Below are 22,089 nucleotides of genomic sequence, written 5' to 3' on the forward strand. Positions count from 1 at the left end.
TCATAGCCACTATGGAAAGTAGTACGGAGGTTCCTCAAAAAAATTAAAACTAGAGTTATCGTAAGACCCAATAACCCCACTTCCTTGTATACAATATATACAAAGGAACTGAAGCCAGGATCTCAAAGAGATATCTGTATTCTCATGTGCACTGCAGGATTATTCACAACAGCCAAGACATGCTTAAATGACTGTGGACAGATGAGTGAATGAATTAAGAAAACATGCTAAGTGAAATAAGCTAGACAAAGAAGGACAATACTAATATCACTTGTACTGTATGGTGAATGTAGTCAAACTTATAGAAGCCGAGTGGGATGGTAGTTGCCAGGGACCAGAGGGGGAAATGAGGCACTATTAGTCAAATGGAACAGTTTCAGTTACATAAAATGAGAAAAGTTCTAGAAATCTATTGTACAGTATAATGGCTACAGTTAATAATAATGTATAGTATACTTAAAATGTGTTAGTGTTGATCTTAAAAAACAGAGTAGGAGGACATTTTTGGAGTTTATTGATAGGTTTATGGTATAGATTTTGGTGAAAGGCTCATGGCAGTATTTCTGAACTCATCAAACTGTATACATTAAATGTATATTACTTTTTGTATGTCAATCGCATGTCAATAAAGAGGTTTAAAAATTATTTTCCAATATAAAATTTACTTATTTTATCTTCTTCCATTAGAATGTAAACTTTGTAACAACAGGTAGTTTTGTCTCCTTTGTGCACTTATTAAATCTCTAGTCCCTACAACAGTAATTAGTACACAGCAGGCACTAAATATTTTTGGACTGAGTGAAGACCAAGTCCCTGATCTTAAGATGCCAACAAGTGAAGCACAATAATTAAGAGGATACAGAACAGAGCTGAGTTCTAATTCTGATGTTATATGTACCAACTGTGTGAAACTGGTGAGTTATTTGGTATTTCTATGACTTCTTTTCTTTAACTGTAAAATGAAGGGATTAATAGTACCAAGGCATAGTTTTATAAAATGCTACAAACCTACATTTCATAAAAATTATCTCTCATTCCTTTATAGTTAACTCCCTTCACATAGGTTCCAGATTTAATGACCTATTCCCCCAAATTTTAAGCAGCAATTAAAAGACATTAATATTTGTATTGATACTCTACTAATTAAATGCATAAATTTACTCAAGCTAAGCATTGATTTCTAGGTAAAAAGCATGCTTACAACTTCTAGTATCAAAAAGAAATTTTATACAGAATATTAATATTTGCAATCTAGTCCAATTACGAATTCTTAGAAACCATGTGGTCTAAAAATCTAGGCTACTATTTGAGATTAAGATTTACTTTTAAACTATCCTTATCAAGATAGTGTGACACTGGTTAAGGGTTGTTATATAAACTACAGAAGAGAGTGCTTAGAAATAGACACATAAAATACAGTGAATTGATTTATTTTTGTGGTTCTGGGGATCCATTCCAGGGTATTGAGCATGTCAGGCAGATTCTGTACCAGCGCAACCCCTGCCCCTAGCCCCAGTGAATTGATTTTTTAAAAAGTTCAAGTCCAATGGAGAAATGACATCCCTTTCAACAAATGACATGGATACTAAAATCACAAGTAAATCCTACATGCTAGAATGGATAACAAAAATGTATGAAGAATACCAAGCACTGGGCAGATGTAGAGCAAACAGTATACTTACATATTGCTGGTGGAAATGCAAAATGGTACAGCCACTTTGGAAAATATTTTGGCAGAGTTTTTACAAACATTCATATACCATATCTTTTTACCAGCAACCCAATTGGTAGGCATTTCTTTTGAGAGATTAAAATTTATATTCATGCAAAAACCTGTATATAAATGTTATATATATCTGCTTTATTCCCAAAGCTGGAAACCATCTAAATGTCTTTTTTTTTTTTTTTGGTACCGGGGATCGAACTCGGGTCCTTTCGCTTGCGCAGCAGGCGGTGAAACCACTGAGCTAAATCCCCGGCCCAAATATCTTTTTTTTTTTTTTTTTATGGTACCGGGGATCGAACTCAGGACCTTGTGCTCCCTAGGCAGGCATCCATACCCACTGAGCTAAATCCCCGGCCCTCCATCTAAATGTTTTTAAATGGGTGAATGAATAAATTTGTGTTACATCCGTAACACGAAATACTATTCAGAAATAAAAACTATTAAGTGATTAATATATGCTACGATTTGAATGAATCTCAAAAGCATTATTATAAATAAAAGAAACCTATCTCTAAAGATTACTTATTGTATGTCTCCTTTTATATGATATTTTGGAAAAGAGAAAACTAGGTTAACATAGAACAGATCAATCTTAGTCTTTCGGGGTGGGAAGGATTGTGTGGCTAAAACAATGTAGCATTGGGGCTGAGGTCCTGTGACTGTTCTATATCTTGATTTCAGTGTGGTTACATGAATTTATTCATAATGCTCATAGAACTGCACGTACCGAACAAAATCATTTACTGTAAAGTTAATTTAAAGGATTGAGGAGTCTCTTTACATATCAATGTGAAATAAATGCCTACTATAAAATAGTATATAAAATAATTATATATAACCAGTATGTAGTATTTGTTATTGTACATATGTATAACATATCTTTGAAAGAATACATCTTTAAAAAGTAAAAACTAAAAAGTCTATTCTAAAGCCAAACTTTTCCTTCTTTCTTACGTTTAACTGAGCTACTTTTGGAAATCAACAGAAATAGCACAGTAGCCAGAATTCTAGGCTTGGTTATTACTAATGAGTAAATGGGTGGTCCTGAGTGTATCACTCTGTGTGCTCAATTACATAATACGTACTTTTATTTTTGTTTTTTGTTTGAGACAGGGTCTCGCCATGTAGTTCAGACTGGCCTTGAACTCACTATGTAGCCCAGGATGGCCTTGAACTCTTGCCATCCTCCTGCTTTAGCCTCCCAAGTACTAGGATTACAGCCATGTGTCACAACACCCAGCTATAATGGTACTTTTATATATTCTGTGTTATGTGGATGATGAGAAAACAAAAGAGAAAATATTTCAAAAGAGAAAAGATAATATTATCACAAGGAAAATATCACATACAGCAGGAAAATAAACTCCATTCTACTTACACTGTGCCTCACCTAACCTAGAGCTAGGTTAAAAGATAATTCCAGATACCAAACTTCATTGCCATATGAAATAGAGACCTCTTTTAACTGTTTCCAAATAGAATGACAGAGTGAAAGAAATCCTAAGTGATCTTTTCCCAAAAACCATATATAAGCGACTCAACTATTTTAGAAAAAAAAATCATAATATACCAGAGGATTACTCATTATTGCATCAAAGATATATGACAGTCTTCATTTAAAGGGCCTTGTATTCATTCAAAATTGTAGTTATTTAGGATTTTTGAAGGGGAAAAATGGAAGTACTCAAGAATCTGTAAGTAGATTGTTAAAATAAGCATAATAAAAAGTTGGTACAGAGGGTCCCTGTTTTTAAGATGTGGTACATAATATCAATATAAAATATGTATGATGCACTATCAAAACAAAAATGAACAACTTTGCTTGCTGTAATCAGGGAAAATAATAGGAGAAAGTAAGATATTTAAGCTGAATCTTGAAGAATGAGTGGGGCTTTGCTCTGAAGAAAGGGACAGAAGCCAGGTGAGGCAGCACATGTCTGTCATTTTACAGCTTGGGAGGCTGAGGCAGAAGAATCACTTGGAGTTCAAGGTCAGTTTGGACTAACATAGTAATAACCTATCAAAATAAAACAATCACAACAACCAAAGAGGGGCAGAGAAGGCATTGTGGGAAAAGCAAACAGCATGTACAGAATGTTTAGGATACAAACCTATATCTAGCAGGCAAGTAGGATGCATAGGCACTAGGCAATTAGAACAAAGTTTAATAGGTAAGGTAAGGCACTATGAGGATGGACCTTATTCTGGAGGTGATGAAGAGCTATGAGAAAGTTTTAAACCATAAAATGGCATCTATTATTATTTTTAAATATCTAATATGAATTTGAAGGGAGGGGATTTGTTTGATTTAAATTTACATTAGTTGTGTGGTATCTTGAGAAATATTGTCAATTACCTGGCAACCTTTAAATAGGAAAACTGTTCAGTTACCAATTACAGATATTCCTCGTTTAACGACCTACCCTACCTGGTTAACAACTGTTTGGACTTAGGACAGAGGTGCACTGTTCAGACTTATGACCTGTCTTTTTTTGTACAGTTCTATACATCTTGTTATTTTGTTTATAGAGCCTTGATTTTTTTGTACAGTATACCTTGTTTATACAGTACTGTAGTTTTATGTTGTTGTACATTACAGTACTGCAAGCAAAAGTTATACAAATAAAAGCAAATGTCATCAAGTTGGAGTTTCCGTTAACCATTTCTTTATTTTGAATACTGTAATGTACATACTATATACTACTCCTCGTTTAGCGACCAGTTCAATTAATGACCTAGTTGCAGGAAAGGCACTTGGTGGTTAAACGAGGAATGTATGTATAATGGACAAAACTTACTTCTAATGATTATATTTAATTTTAATTAAGTGCCTTATACAACTACATTGTCTACTAAACAGAAAGGAACTTTATGGTAAACAAATAGTATTTCACAATAGTAACCATAAAATAATGAACATACCCCTGTATCTGTATCAGATTTTGATGAACTTAGACTTTCCTGAGAAGGTGACGGGGACACACGTCCTAAAAACAGCATAATAGTTGTAAAAAGGCATATTGTGTACACATACCCACTCACCAAAAATATTCAGAAATCACACAGTAATTCCTAATTAATAGTCATAGAACATGATATTATGGTAAATGCCTTTTCTAAACAAGTATAATCCTGTAAGCACCAAAATATTTGTTTTCATATTTTTTTGGGTGTGCTAGGAATTGAACCCAAGGCCTCATGCATGCTAGGCAAGCATTCTGCCATTGTGCTACACTCCCAGACCTGTTATCATTTTTAAATAAAATTTTTATAAAATGGATCAACCACTTCACTAATCAAAACCCTGTTAAACTCTCAATATTCATAATGAACACATCCTCATTCACAATACCAATTAGAAAGGAGAACAATAAAGGGGCAAGTAAAGGTCTTGGTAGCATTATGTCTCAAGGGCCACTAAAATAGTTTTTCTGATGTAGGAAGGGCAATAAAAGAAGGAAAAAAACAGCCAAGACTAAAAACCTCACTGTACAGTAAACACAGTTTAACTTTGTGTCAAACTCATCATTTTCAATTATAATACATAATACAATAACTTAATACAAAAGTAAATTCATAGGGGTTTTCTAAAAAATGGAGGGCCTAGCTTGCCAATTAAGTGTGTCTCTCAAGACCTGTGTTTGTCAAACTGGTGTTCTGTATCCTATATTGTCACCATGGCCACCTGTATTCTTTCTCCAAGTCCCTTAAAATGTTGTGTTTCCAGCCTTAGATGATTGAGAGAATAGTTTGTGGAGAAAATTTATTACATGTTACATAACTACAAAGAAAAGAATCTCATAAACTTAAAGCTCCAATTTACATCAATCTTATACTTTCCTGATAACACCAAACATAAATATTCTTACATAAGAATAATCAGTGTTTATATACATAATATTCTGAGGTTTTTCTTTTCCACTTAGTATTGTTTCATATACCTCTTGACATACTGACAATTTGACTTTGCTTTGCAAGGCTGTTTCCTTAATCATTCTTTACTCATTGTGTATATTATTCTCATTCTTTTTCTAGTTGAACTAGATCTTTCACTGTAGTCTGGACAGAAAGGAAGATTACCAAAGGAAACTAAATGATTTTATTTTCAGCAGTTGATGAAGTAAACTATGCACTCCACTTGAAAAGGAATAAATCAAAAGCTTTGTGCTAATACTTTCCATTGGATTGAGAGGCTTTTTGCTGTACACTTCTTTTAAGTTTTAGCTATCATGCTTAGTAGTGTTTACTGCAAATGATGGTCAGATAAGGAGAGTTTTTAGGCTGAATATCTCATCACATTTTGGAGTTTCTTAGGTTTAGGGACTATTTGCATAGACTTTACCAGTTAAACATCCCTATCTAAAAATCCAAAACTTAAAATTCTTTAAAAATTTAAAAGTTTTTGAGCATCATACTGATGTTCAACAAATTTTAGTTTAAAAGCATTCTGGATTGTGGATTAAGGATGCTCAACCTAAATATAAAAATTCAAAATTTCACTAGATTTTTAAATAAATAAAAAAATACCTTCAGTATTGTATTTCATTCGCATATTGTTGAAATAGTCAAAAGCATTTTTTAAAGCCCATATTCTCACTACATTGTCTTGTCCAGCTGAGGCAAGTAATCGGCCACAGTGAGAAAATTTCATGGTCCAAACAGCTCCCTATAAAAAGAAAAGAAGGTTCAAAGGTATTACTTTGAAAAGTTCAGAGATATTAAACCAAAATTTAAAATTGTGCTAAACAATACATGCTAAGATAATGCTCACATTATTGGCACTGCTTATGGCCAAATGTCCAATGGTGTTATAATACCACAACGGGAGACTATAAGAAGACAGAATAAGATAGCTGCAGTTTGCCACAGTTTAAACTAACAAGTTCAAGACCCCGAATCATGGCCACACATTAATGAAAATGAAAGTTTCAAGGTAGCCAGAAAACTTAATGAGAGAAGTACAAATCTTAGTATGGGATTTTGGTCCCCTAGCTGAACATGAAGGGGGAAGAAATGGTCCTCAGCATGACATGAACAAGCCCTAACCAGTGCTGGGAAAGAATATGGACCACCTTCGCCATGACTTTCATGGCACTGGGCACTCAGAAGTAAGTATCGGAATAGTGTGGTCTCATCCCACTTTTCTCCCTAGAAATAAGAATCTCTAAATACTGAAACAATAGGGAAGTATGTGTCCAGAGAGGGAATAAAGAATAAATCCTATTATGACACACATTCAGGTGTATCAAAAAAGATTATCCAAGTTAGAAGCAGTAGCTCATTTATTAAAATAACATTCATTTCTACAAAATTCAAGTACTATTAAAAAAACTGTCATCAGACCCTACTACAAGATTTTATGTAAACAGGATATGAGGAAATCTCACACAGAACAAGAAAATTCATTAGGTTGCTTAATGAAAGTACTATAGTCATGTATGTAGATTATAAGCACCAAAATTTAAATTCTAAACTGGCTGCCATGTAATGTTTATGGTTGCTTCCTTATAGTTAAACCAACTTTTAGACTTAAAATCTGAACAGATCCATGATCAAGGGCACAACATCACTGTCTACTTCTGAGTTTTACTGCTACTTTCCCTGTGTTCCTACATTTTCAGAGGACAACTGTACTACAATTCACATACTTTCATCTATGTTTGTACATTTGGATTGTGACAAGAGAACACAAACTTCTACTTCTCTCCTTGTTTTAGCTCTTGCCTTAAAATACTGGGCCTCTGAAATATTTGTTTAAATTATTAAAATATAGTAGGGAACATATGAAACATTTTTCAAAGTGACAGATCACCCTATAATTTAACTGGTTTAGACTTTGGTAACTCTGCATAGCTTTCTTAATGACAGAGGCCTAGAATTTAAGTACTTGATACCTCACTTCTTGAACAATAGCTCAGAGATATACTCTATATTACTATTAGTCTTATGATTGAGATCTGTCCCCCAAAACTCTTATGCGCTCAGAGATGGGACTTTTGGAAGGTGACTGGATCACGGCAAGGCTATACATATAGTGGACTGATTAATCCACTGATGCTTTCATAGCTGACTTGCTGTCAAGAAGTGGGGCCTGGTTGGATCTCGGTCACTGGGGGCGTGACCTGTACCACCCTCCCTGGGTCTTCCCTTGTCTCTCCGCTTCCTGGCCAGCATGGGTTGAATAGCTTTCAACTGCCATGCTCTTTAACCATGGTGATTCTGCTTTACAGCCAAATGACCAGGAACTGTAGCCATAAGTCAAAATAAACCTCTTCTCCTTTAAGTTGTGGATTTTGTCCAAGCAATGAAAAACTGACTACAACATTTATGTACTCATTATATCACATTAATATAAATTTACTCTTCTTGAGTCAGGCTAGCAAAAATACATGCTTAGAGATCAGTTTTATAGAAACCAACATATTTCTCTCAAGAAAAACAGTTTGAATCCTGAAACATTACTTACCATATGTTCCCCACTAAGATCTTGCACCACTTTGATCTGATCAAAATCATAAGGTCCTTTAAAACCATGTGCTGCTTTGAATTTAACTGGTCTTGTATAGGGCATTCCTTCATCATCACTTGATGAAGGATCATCTTGATCAGTATGAAACACTAACGAGTAAAGCAACAGAAATTATTACCAGCTAATACAGATATAGCTACTACTGTATTTTCATATGCTTATGAAGGAAGTTTACTCAATAGAGAAACAAAATTTGCCTGTTATTATGTATCATATTAAGAGCACAGAGTCTTATGCCAGACTACCTGAGTTCAAATCATACTTATTATCTGTGTGACCATGGGCAAGTTACTCAACCGTTCTATGCTTGTTTTCTCATCTATAAAATGAGGATAATGATGGTACTTACCACATAGGGGTTTTATAGGATAAAATGAATATAGGTAAAAATGCTTAGAACAGTGTCTGGGACAGAAAAAATAACATACAAGTGCCCATTAAATTTTAAAAAAGAGTACAATAACGACAAAGGCATAGGAAATTAAGATCTATGTAAACTCAGAAAATTTACCTAATTTTGAAAATATTTATAAAAACTGAAATAATCACAAAACTAATTTATAATTCATTTTTTTTTTGGTACTGGGGATTGAACTCGGGACCTTGCACTTGGGAGGCAAGTGGCGGAACCACTGAGCTAAATCCCCAGCCCTATAACTGATTATTAAACAATTAACCCTTGTAGGCTGTCACAATAACAAAATATGTACGAATTCATATGTAAGACATATAAATTCATTTTTATACTCATAAAATTAAATTATGATGATTTACTAAAACACTAAGATATTAGCTATAAAGGCATAAGTCAATAAAATAGAATGTTTTTTATGAACTATATGGTAAATTTAGATAATTATACATTTATTGAATATTCAGTTAAAATGTTTTTATTTTATTTACCTTCATCTCTTACACTTTTAACTTTATTTATAGCACGTTCACCATATTCCTCAGCAAGGTGCTTTGCTCTCTTCACTGATTTTCCAAGGAACTTCTTTAACTGAGTCCTTAATAAAGATATTTTAAAACTGTATTACCAGTTAAAGCTTAATAATTCACATATAAGCTAAATCTTAAAAGATGTGACTGGAAAAGTACGTTATTTAGGAACAACCTTTGTTTTACATAAATAGTAGGTGCTTGAATCCTTAAGTCCCTTGTCCTATGGAACAAATATATTCCAGTTAGTTTGCTAAGAAGAAAATATAGGCAGTTTATCCAAAATCACAGTATCATATATTCTAGAAATCAGCTTTTGATGGTGACCATTGTACTAATTGACTGGGAGGAGACAGATGGGGAGAAGAGGGTTTAAAGTTCATGCACCAGGGCTCCTGGCCTATCTAATCTGATTGGGAGAGGACAGGGTGAGGCCATGAATATGCAGTGAGAATCAGTTTGAGAATACTGCTTTAGAGAGTAGTCCTTAAAAACAGATTTACCAATAAATAATAAAGTAAGGAGGATTTACTTTGGAGTTTGGGTTCTTTTTCTTTTCCTTTTAATTTTTTCTAATTTTTACTTTTTTTTTGCTGTTTTTACTTTTTTCCTCTTTTTATTTGTTCCTTTCTGTTATTTTTATCTAGTTCAATTTGTTTTATTTTACTGCTTAATAGGATCCTTTATCTCACCTTTCTCTCCTGATCTTTTACTTATTTTTCAAATTGTACTTCTTTTATTCTCTCATTCCCCATCCTCTCTATGTTTACTAGTATAACCATTAAGCTTTGTTAATCTTTAGTTAACTCTCTTAATATTATTGAATTCTTTTCTACTGTCAGTGGAGATATAGTTCTTGCATTTAGTAGTCACTATTTGCTTTATCTTTGTAATTACAGATTTCTTTACATTGGTAAGGGTGGTACATTACTGGTTCTTATGGTATGTCAATATCCAGTTTGTCTTTGCCTCTATTATTGTTACTAATTTTGTTGCTATTGCCAGGGTGGCATAGTTGTTGCTATTAACTGGCTTTCTCTGCATTCCAATATTTGGATTGGCTTTGTGTCATTAACAATACTGTGGTCCATTTCCAGAGAACTGAGTGCTGGGCCAATTATTCAGCATCCTTCTCTCCCAAATTAAGGGAGGGGGCTGGAACTTGGGACAGAGGCAAAGGCCTGCAGTTAGCCATGCCCAGAGTGTATCACTGAAAATCAGACACTAAATACAGAGATCTCCACAACAGCAACAAAGTCTTTCCAATATAATTGACTCCTCAAACCTCAGTGCACATGCACCCACAAATACATGTGTGCACGCGTGTGCATACACACACACATACACACACACACTAATAGAAAGATAAGAGGACAAAGTAACAAAACACCTCCAGCAAAACCCTAACTCCACTGAAGCTGATCCACGGGACAAAGGGGATGAAATAAAAAGCAACACAGCTAAATTACTTGAAATGATAAAAGAGGAGATAAATAACAGATCAATAAGGTGCTCAGGGAGCTCAGAGAAGATATAATCAGACAGATAATACACTCAAAAACAAAATAATCAGTGAGTTTATAGAAGACACTACTAGGGCCGGGGATTTAGCTCAGTGGTTCCAGCGCCTGCCTCACAAGCACAAGGATCCGAGATCGATCCCCAGTACCAAAAAAAAAAAACAACACACTACTAAAAAACTAGCTGAGCCAAATAAAATGATATAAAACTTGAATGACCAGTTCAGCAAGACAATGGAGTCTATGAAAAGATACCAAACACAAACCCAGAAGATTAAAAACTATTGAAAGTACTGTATGGCCAACAGAAGTGGCCTATGTGAGGAAAGATTATCAGAACTTGAGGATAGGACTGATGCCAGTGACCATATACTTAGAAATACTTTAAAAACAATGAGAGAATATGAAAAATGGATCCAAAGACTGCTAGATGATACAAAGAAGAATAATTAAACATGAATTAGATTTAGTGAAAAATAAGACAGCACAATAGTATATAAAACCTGTTTACAGAAATAACAGCAGAAAACTTTCTGCATATGTAGAAAGGATTTAACATAAAGTTAAGTGAGGCATATACAACCCCAAATAGCCATAACCAGAAAAGAGCCTCTCTATAACACATCACAGTCAAAATCCCAGAAGTCCAACAGAAGAACCAAATCTTTAAAGCTGTTAGTGAAAAGTAATATGTAAATCACTTATAAAGGTATACCCATTAGAATTGCAAGGGACTTCTCAATACAAACCTTAAAGGTCAGCAGATCTTGGAGTGAAGTGTTTCAAGCCCTGAAAGAAAACTACTTCCAACTGGTACTTTCTGCAAAAGGATTTTTCAAACTTGATGGAGAAATAAGATCCTTCCACTACAAAGAGCACTTTAAGAAATTCATGACCAACAAATAAGTACTCCAAAAAATTCTAAATGATATCCTAGAAAGAGACAATGAAGCCACTGATGCCAAAGTGCTTAGCAGAATCAATACACAAGGCAGCATAAGCAGTTAAGCAGAATAAGCAGAAGGGAAAAAAAGGGAATCAGCAACAGTAAAACAATGCACTGAAAGGAACAAGTTCATATCTTTCAGTAATACTTCTCAACATGAATGATCTCAATTCACCAATCAAAAGACATAGATTGGCAGAAAGGATTAAAAAACAAAACCCAACAGCATGCTGTATGAAAGAAACACACTCAAACATAAAAAAAATTCACAGATTAAAAACCAAGGGTGAAATACAATATTCTATACAAGGGGAACCCCAAAACAAGGAGTAGCAATGCTATTATCAGAAAAAGTAAACTTGAAAGTAAACCTGAGCAGAAGAAGCAAAGTAGATCCCTACTACATATTGTATAACAAAACAACTCAACAGGAAAACATAAAAGTTATAAACATGTATGCACTGAAAAAGGGCACACCCAATTCATAAGACAAACACTACTCAACATAAAAGATCACATAAACATCAACACAATTATAGTGGGGGACCTCAATACCCTACAGCCACAAATAAACATATCAACTAGACCAAAAAAAAGTAAAGAAATATCAGAGTAGAAACAGATCTTGGAACAAATGGACTCAGTAGATACCTACTGAGTGTTCCATCTGAGAACAGAATACACATTCTTCTCAGGAGAACACAGAACTTTCTCCAAAGCAGACTACCTACTACTCCATAAAGCATGCTTAGGTAAATGCAAAAGAATCAAATAATTGCACGCATATTATCAGAAAATAGTTCAATGAAACTAGAAATCCAGGGCAAAAGAAACCAGAGAAAATACGCAAGCACAATGAAATCAAACAATACACTCTTCAATAATTAATGGGTCACAAAAGAAATCAAGGAAGAAATTAGACAGCTCCTAGAATCAAATGATAATGCCAGTAAAGATACTAGAACTTACAGGACATAATGAATGCAGTCCTAAGAGGGAAATTTAAAGCTGTAAATGCCCACATCAGAAAAACAGAGTTGAGTCCAAATAAATAACCTAATGACATACCTTAAGGTCCTAGACAAAAAAGAACAATGCAAATCTAAAGGCAGTACAAGGAAGGAAATTGCAAAGATCAGAGCAAAAATTAATGAAACTGAGACTAAAACAATAATGCAAAGAATCAATGAAACAAAGAAGTGGTTCTTAAAAAGAAAAACAAAGACAAATCATTACCCAATCTTACCAAAAAAAGGAAAGAAAAGACCCTTTCCAATGCAAATACAAATGAAGAAGGTGATATCACAAGACACTACCAAAATCCAGATTATTAGTAACTATTTTGAAAACGTGAATTCCAAAATATTGACAAATCCAGAAGAAATGGACTGATACATATGCACTACTAAAACTGAACCAAGAAGATATAAATACCCTGAATAATCCAATAATAGACAATAAAATTGAAGTAGTAATTAAAAAAAAAAGACTATCAACTAAGATAAACCCAGGGCCAGATGGATTCACAGCTGGATTCTACGAGAAATTCAGGAAAGATCTAAGGCCAGTATTCCTCAAACTCTAATGAAATTGAGAAGGAAGGAGTACTCCCAAAGTCATTCCTGGAAGCTACCATTACTGTGATTCTAAAACCAGACAAAGATGCAAATAAAAAAGAAAACTACAGTCCAATCTCTTTAATGAACACAGATGCAAAAGTCTTCAACAAGATATTGGTAAACACAATGCAATAAATCATCAAAAAGATCATATATCATGATCAAGTAGAATTCATCCTATGGATGCAGAGATGGTTCAACATACACAAATCAAATGTAATACAGCACATAAATATGACAAAAATTACATGACCATTTTAACTGATTCAAAAAAAGCCTTTGATAAAATACAATATCCATTCATGACAAAAAAAAAGTTCTGAAGAAAATAGGTATAGAAGGACCTTATCTGAATCTGATAAAAGCTATTTTTGGTAAAGCTACTGCCAAAATCATATTAAATGGGGAAAAGCTGAAAGCTTGTCCTCTAAAATTGGGAGCAGGACAAAGATATCCACTATCACCACTCCTGTCCAATACAGTACCACAAACATTAGCCAGAATAATCAGGCAAGAGAAAGAAATACAAGGAATATGTATAGGAAAGGAAGAAGTCAATCTCTCCTTATTTGCAGATGCCATGATCCTCTACATGGAAGACCCCCCAAAATTGCACTAAAGGACTCCTAGAACTAATAAATTTGGCAATGTACAGAATACAAAATCAACACACTAAAATCAATAGCATTCCTGTATACTAATAAAGGACTCACCAAGAAAGAAGTTAGGAAAACACCACCATTCACAATAGCTTCAAAAAAATGAAATACTTAGGAATTGACCTAACCAAGGAAGTGAAAGACCTCTTCAACAAAAACTATAGTACTCTGAAAAATGAGATCAAAGAGGACTTCAGAAAACACAAAGATATGCCCTTGTCCTGGGTAGGCAGAACTAATATTGTCAAAATGGCCATATTTCAAAAGGTGATACACACATTTCATGCAATCCAAATCAAAATACCAACAGCATTGATCACAGAACTAGAGAAAACAATCCAAAATTCATATGGAACCAGAAGAGATTGAGAATAGCAAAAGCAATCCTGGGTAACAAGAGCAAAGCCGATAGCAACACGACCCCAAACTTCAAGTTATATTACAAAGCTACAGTGAAAAAAACATGGTATTGCCACAAGAACAGACATGTGGACCAACGGAAAAGAATAGAGGATTCAGAAACAACCCCAGGTACAATCAGTCATCTGGTCTTTGACAAAGGGGCCAAAACATACCCTGAAGGAAGGATAATTAGCTAATGGTGCTGGGAAAACTGGTATCCATGGCAGAAAATTGAATCTAGACTCATATTCTCATCATGTACTAAAATCAAATCAAAATGTTTGAAAGATCTAGATGTTACAACAAAAACATTTAATCCGCTGGAAGATAAAATACTGTAGGTGAAACTCTTGAAGACACAGACATAGGTAAGGAGTTTCTGAACAGAACCCAAATTGCACAAGAAAAAATATCAATTACCAACAAATGGATTATATTAAATTAAAAAGCTTCTGCACAGCAAAGGAAACAACCAACAGAGTGGACAGACAACCTATAGAATGGGAAACACTTTTGCCTGCTATTCCACGGACAGAAAACTAGTATCTAGGTAAGAGCTCAAAAAAATTAGACCCCCCTCCAAATAAAAAGCCCATTCAAAGAATGAACAGACAATTCTCAGAAGCACTAATGGCTAATAAATACATAAAAATACGTTCAATATTTCTGGCCATTAGAGAAATGCAAATCGAAAGAATACTGACATTCCATCTTACTCCAGAAAGACTGGCTATCATCAAGAAATCAGATAATAAATGCTGGTGAGGCTGCAGGGAGAAAGTAACCCCTCTCCATTTTTGGTGGGAATGTAAACTAATACAGCCACTACAGAAATCAGTATGGAAATTCCTCAAAAAATTAAAAATAGAAATTCCATTTGACCCAGCTATTCTCTTTCTACGTATCTTCCTGAAATAGTTAAACATATCATGTTATGTTGATACATGCAAACCATGTTTATGGTAGAACACCTCATAACAGCTAAAACTTGGAAGTGGCTTATATGTCCATCAACTGATGAATGGACAAAGAAAAATGTGATATTTATACACAAAGGTATACTACTCTGCCATAAAGAAGGATAAACTTAAGTCACTTGTAAGAAAATGGATGCACTTTGAAACTATAATGTTCAGTGAAATCAATCAGACACATAAGCTTAAATATTGCATAGTTTCTCTTATGTGATAAACCCAAAATCTAAATAAATTAAAGAGCAAAATAAAAGATAATAGGAATCAAGGAGACAGATCTTTTGCAAAAGGGAAGGGGACCAAGAGATGGAGAGGGGAAGGGAGTGGGGAGGATGGGGATGAAAATAAGAATTAAGATGTGCAAACTCCTCAAAATAAATGTAATAATTATGTACTGCAAATATGTACTAATACAAATAAAAATTTATAAAAGAAGAGGCATTTACTTATAAAATACAATGCTTTGTTAGCCTAAAAGGTCATCTGCACTTTCTCTTTCAGTTTGGGTATTTGTACACAATAAAATTAGGGTGAGCTTTTCCATTAGGTACTCCCAAACACAACGTATAAGTATGCATTTCAAGTTTCCATTCATAGGATTTATTTTTTAATTTTTTTCAATGAAGTTAGCTTCAAATTTTGTATTTTAAGAGTATAAGAAACCAAGCAAAATACATATTAAAAACCAAAAGAATTTATAAGCCAATTGTAAAGTTCTATCAATTCATGAGATCTCAAGATGTTACAGATAATATATTTAAAACTTTGCTAAATTATTTACATGTATATATTATGCTCACTGCTATAGTGGTTAGAATATGTACGAGATAGAAAAAAAATTTCCTTAATAGAAGAATGGCTAAAAAAAGTATGGAATATAATAAAATGAACAAGGCAAATCTCAATTCTTTAAATGTCAAGCTCTTAGTCACCTAAGGGCCTTTGCACATGTGGTTATTTATAACTGGAACACCCCTCCCCTGGGCTAATGTCTATTCACTTTTTAAACCTCAGATCAAATACTTCTCTCTCAAAAAGACTAGTTTTTTGTATGCCCCCAACATCCCACAGTTTTCTTTTTAGTAATCACTACAAATGTACCTAGATTCATCTGTATAATTACATGTTTAGTGTCTATATGTACCATTACCTGGAAGCTCTATGAGGGCAGAGACTAGAATTGTCTTCTTAAACGTTGTATACCCAGCATCTAAAACCCACGTATGGTACATAGAAAGGCTGCAATATATTTACAATACTACTGGTGCTGATATGAAGATTTGTCCAAAGTATAAATATTATATGGTTTCTCATATAAGAGAAAGTATAAATAAATTAAAGAGGAAAATAAAATGTAGGCAATGGGAAACAGGGATATAGATTTTTTATTTTTTTGGTACTGGAGATCGAACTCGGGTCCTTGAGCTTGCAGGGCAGGTGGCAGAACCACTGAGCTAAATCCCTGGCCCAGGAGACAATTTTTTTTTTTTTTGCAAATGGTTAGGGGACCAAGAGATGGAGGGAAGGGAAGGAAAGGGACGTAAAAAGAATTCAGATGTGTTATGTACATGTACCAAATCCCCACAGTGAATGTAATCACTATGTACTGCAATCATGTACTAATAAAAAGATTACAAAAAGTGAAACAGAGTAATTCCAGTTTTGTGAGAAACAACTTCTATGGATAATAAATCAAACTATTACATGATTATTTCTGGGGGTGAGTTAATAAGAAACTTTTATATTGTTTTACACATTTCTGTTACTACTTTTGATAATCAAAAAAGCAGATTATAAAACAAACATTTCTAAACGCAAATATAAGGTCTCTATTACCTATTACTCTAACCATTTACTTTTTAATTTAAAAGCCAAGAAAATGTTTTAATCATTTTAGATGAGATTATTTCTAAAACACATACTTCCATGCCTTGTTAATTAAAGGGCAGGTAATGTTTGGTCAGTTTCTTTCCTTGATGTACAGGGTCACTGTTACCATTTTTTCTGTTCTTTAATACATGCTGGGCCTTGCAAGCAGTTTGTAGTTGGGCCATATTATTGGTTTCTTCTCAGTCTTTGAGGCCCATGGGAAAGATCAAGGGAAGCCAGAATCCTGGGCTAATCTCTTCCATCAGCTGCCTCATCATTTTACCTCAGCTTCTGGTGCAAATATGACTATGTTCTATGTTTGTCATGGCATCACAAAGTGCTGCTGTAAAGACAGTTGTGTGACATGAGTCTTTTTTATCATTTTTTGACTGATGTTTTGCAGTAAGAATGTGACCTGATATTCTTGCATTGACTTAAATGCTGTCACAGTTTGCTGCTTCTATTTTGCTGTGATCTCAGAAACTAGATGGCCAGATTTATTTTTTAAAGGGCAACGTACTTTTGGCTGAAGTATAATGGCTGAATAAACCTGAGAAGCTTTTCTCTTAGAAAAATGAGCTTTCGTTCATGGACTCTCAGAGAGCTCTCCTGGATATATATCTGTCTCCTACACAATTCCTAGTTCTCAGGTTCCTGATAGTTGCCAAGGCTAGAAAAACAAATTCTAGATATCTGAGGTGTTAGCACATACCTGCATTGTGGGTATATCATTTCTAAAAATTCTCAATGCTTCCTCTGATACACATTAGGAAAATATATCAGATTGAAGTGGAGAATTCAACTTTGGACTCTAGATTGAATTACTGGAAATTTAGTGACCTGTGTATAGTAAGTACAATCTGTATGCATATCACTGTGTTAGACATTTGTGGAGGAAATAGAAGGACAGTAAGATGAAAATGTTTTTGCAACATACGGTTTAATTGTTTAACATGTATTTCATTTGCTTTTTAAATAAGAAAACAGCTTAATATATGATAAAGGGAAAAAGTAAGTTATATGGACTATAAGTATTACAGAAATTGAGAAAGGAAAATTTGCTATGAATTAGAGTAGTCAGGAAGAATCTCAAATAGTTGAGTTTAGAAAGATAAATAGGATTTGCAGAGATGAGGAGAAAAAGGAAAGACAACTTCAAGGACAATCTTTTTCTTTAGTAATACTTCTGATACCTAACACCATAAAAATAATACAGGGATAATGTAAAAAATATTGGTTATTTACTACATGTCAGATGCCTTAAAACAGGCTATTAACACTATTTGTTGGGGGCAAAGAGTGGTGGTGGTGAACAGACATATAAACTAGATAGAGCACAGTTTTAAAACAGTATGACAGTTCTCATATTTTTCTAATAAATGCTTAAAATGCAAAGTGATGTACTGTAACTCACGTTTTCTGTTTTAACCTTCCACCATCAGTATCTGTTGGTTGAGACTGTAACTTCTCTTCATCATCTGACTGCGCGGCATCAGTGCTATAAGGGGGAAATTGTTTTAAAAGAAACCATTTCTCCTATAGTTTTCAAAAAATCTCACTACACTTATTATATAATCAACTAATCAGAATAAGAAAAAATATACTTAATCTCTGTATGATTTTAGCTTAAATGATGATCCTGAGAATTAAACGGCTTTAGAGATTAAAGAAAAATCTTTAAGGAAAGGCAACACACAAAATTTAAATGAATGCAATTTAGTAACTTACGAAATACCTATTACAAAGATGTTTTGCTGGGAAACATGTGCTGCCTAGAAATGTTAAAAAATAACTAGCAAATAATCTTCTTTCCCACTCACCACATACATCATGCATTATATTTCTTTCTTTCTTTCTTTTTGGTACCGGGGATCGAACTCGGGTCCTTGCGCTTGCACAGCAGGCAGTGAAACCACTGAGCTAAATCTCCGGCCCAATTAACAATATTTTCTAATAGCTACTGGACAAATTGAGTTAAATTGTAACAGGAAACTCTGTCACATGAATACTCTAGGATATCTTTACATAATCCTGACATGAAACCTAAGTTCCTAGCTATGCTAATAGAGTTTCATTTGTTTTTTGGTACCGGGGATCAAACTTGGGTCCTTGCGCTTGCGAGGAAGGCGGCAGAACCACTGAGCTAAATATCATGCATTATATTTAATAAAGAAGCTCTTGCTTTTCTAGAAATTTCTCCTTGAACCTACCTACATTTAATAGCAGAGTCAATCACTTCACTCTAAAGCTATTTTCTGGCCCTACAAAACCAGTACAAGTACTTATAAAAGCAAGGCTTCAGAAGATTGGGTATTCATCCCACATGGCTTTTTAGCCTCAATATGTTTTTATACTGTCTGTAGCATAATATAAATCATTTTTAAAAGACAACTAAATACTCTAGGGTTTAGGATTTATACTGTTTTCTCCGAGTAATTGTATACTGTAAGAAGAGAACAAAATTAAAGAATACATACATTAACTATTTTAATTCCAGATCCAAATTAGGGACTGTCATAGCTTATAGAGAAATCTTCACTACTTGGAAATACTACAAATGGTAACAACATTAGACCATACCTTACATATTCCTTTGTTCTTCTCATGATGTGTAGAGTGAGAGGATTAATACCTGTTGGCAATTTCTCTTCAGCAAGACTTAAAGGTATTTCTTCTCCAGTATCCAGATTCTTAATCATTACACTGGCTAAAATTTCCTGAGGTAAAAATAACACCAAGATAATTATCTTTTTGAATCTACAAGGTCCTCAAAAATGTAAGGGCTTTCTAGATACTGTACATTCAATATTGCAGACAGAAATTTTAACATTTTTATTGAGATATAATTCACATACCACAAAAAATGCACTTTCTTAATATAATTCAATGGCTTTTAAATATATTCAGAGATGTACAACCATTACCACTAAATGAGAACATTTTTATCATCTCAAAAAGAAACCTCCTACCCATTAGCAGTCACACCTCATTTCTCTCTCCTCCCGGTCTCAGGCAATTACTAATCTACTTTCAGTTTCTATGGATTTGCCTTTTCAGGCATTTCATATAAATTCAATCATATAATATGTAGACTTTTGTGTCCAGATTCTTTCACTTAGCATGCTGTCTTCAAGGATCATCCATGTTGTAGTATATATTAATATTTCATTCCTTTTAACTGATGAATGGATGTACTACTACTGTACATCCATTCATTAGTGATATATACTTGGGTTGTTTTCACTTTGGACAATAATGAACAATGGTGTTATGAGTATCTGTACATTTTTCGTGTGCATGTTTTTATTTTGATTTGGTATATGCATAGGAATGCAGTTACTGGGTAAGGGTAATATTATGCATAACATTTCAAGGAACTGGAAAACTATCTTCCAAAGTATAGTAATTTTAAAAAATGTGCTGTTTCAAAAAAATACCCTGCTTCAAAACTTCATTCTGAGTAAATTGGCCAATGCATGCATATTTATGCCAGTATATAACTGCATGAAAGGGCAAGTTTAAGTCAGTTACAAAATGCAACATATATATAAAAATCAAAAATAAAGATAATCTCTAATTTTCTTTTTCAATATGATTTTTGACCTAGCAGTAATGTATTATATATTTCAAAATAACCAGGAGTTCAAAGGGTCCTAACATAAAAATGATAAATGTTTAAAAAGATGGAAATGCCAATCACCCTGATTTGATCATCATATACTGTATACAGGTGTCAGATCATTATCTTGTATCTCATAAATATAAATGAATACTAAATGCCAATTATAAAGAAAATATTGAATTGTGGTAAACTATACATAACAAAAAATTTACCATTTTAACCATATTTAACTGTATATGTCAGGTTCATTAATTATATTCACATTGCTGTACAATCATCACCACCATCAATCTCCAGAACTTTATCATCTTACATTATAATTGTTATGTTGTCTGTTTTTAAGAATAACAACAGTAAATATAAAATTCTACCTCATCAGTAAGTTCTCTCCCAGAGTTGGATCTAGGTCTCTGAGGGCCGATCACTTCACCTGCTATTGTCTGTCCATCTGGTGCTTTTCCGTTTTCCTGAAATTATAATTTTATAAGCAGAAAGTAGAGAGTTAGTTTCTATAAATTTTAATTATTCATTATCACAAAGAATTCCATAATTAAGATAATGGAGGCTACTTAAAAATTTAAATGAAACATTCCATCTCAGTCCTTTATTATTTCTAGCATGCCAAAAAACATTAGATACCAAAATTACTGCTGCCTGTGAAATAATGCCTTAATAGTCTTAAAAATAAATAAATGATTCATTTGAACCTGGCCAAAAACCAGCTCTTTACTAAGACTGCTGCTAATTCAGGCTGCATATAGATATCTCCAAGACAGGGGTTGGAAATTTTTTTCTGTAAAGAGCCAGATTGTATATTTTAAGCTTTTTGGTTCATATACAGTTTCTGTTTCTCTTCTTCCACTGTTTTTTTTAAAAAAACATCCTTTAAAAATGCAAAGGCCATTTCTAGCTTAAAAAATGTAGAAGACTTCTGCAAAAGGGAAGGGGACCAAGAGATAGAGGGTAGGGGGAAAAGGGAGGGGAAGGGAAATAAAAAGAATTTAGATGTGTTGTGGACATGTACCAACTCCTCATGATGAGTGTAATTATTCTGTGATGCAAACATGTATTAATAAAAAAAATAACTTTCAAAAAAAATTTAAAGACCAAGTTTAGCTTAGAAAAATATGCTGCTGCTGACTTATACTCTAAAACTATAACAAAACTATATTGTCATATCTCCCAGTTGGCTACCTGTCCCAGCTTAGTTATTCAGATAGCTGAGTCCCAGAAGTAACCCTGAGTCTGAGAATTTGGCTATAGTAAAATTCATATTATCTG

At 33.7% G+C, this 22,089-nt stretch overlaps 1 protein-coding gene across 3 annotated transcripts in view; it reads right to left on the reverse strand.

Annotated features, from left to right (window-relative positions):
- Wdr44 (WD repeat domain 44) overlaps positions 1–22,089 on the reverse strand; it is a 90,817-nt gene that overhangs the window by 26,316 nt on the left and 42,412 nt on the right. For all 3 annotated transcript variants that reach the window (XM_087199881.1, XM_004872143.3, XM_087199880.1), the window contains 7 exons: positions 21,180–21,275; positions 19,767–19,903; positions 18,601–18,684; positions 9,159–9,265; positions 8,193–8,344; positions 6,254–6,392; positions 4,649–4,713 (listed from right to left, as the gene is read on the reverse strand). In XM_087199881.1, coding sequence (XP_087056007.1) covers positions 4,649–4,713; positions 6,254–6,392; positions 8,193–8,344; positions 9,159–9,265; positions 18,601–18,684; positions 19,767–19,903; positions 21,180–21,275 — 780 coding nt within the window. The remainder of the gene's footprint in view (positions 1–4,648; positions 4,714–6,253; positions 6,393–8,192; positions 8,345–9,158; positions 9,266–18,600; positions 18,685–19,766; positions 19,904–21,179; positions 21,276–22,089) is intronic.

Source organism: Heterocephalus glaber, unplaced genomic scaffold (assembly GCF_053883595.1).
Source record: "Heterocephalus glaber isolate CG9 unplaced genomic scaffold, H.glaber_assembly_v1.0 deba00001730, whole genome shotgun sequence".
In the NCBI taxonomy this organism is placed as follows: Eukaryota; Metazoa; Chordata; class Mammalia; order Rodentia; family Bathyergidae; genus Heterocephalus; species Heterocephalus glaber.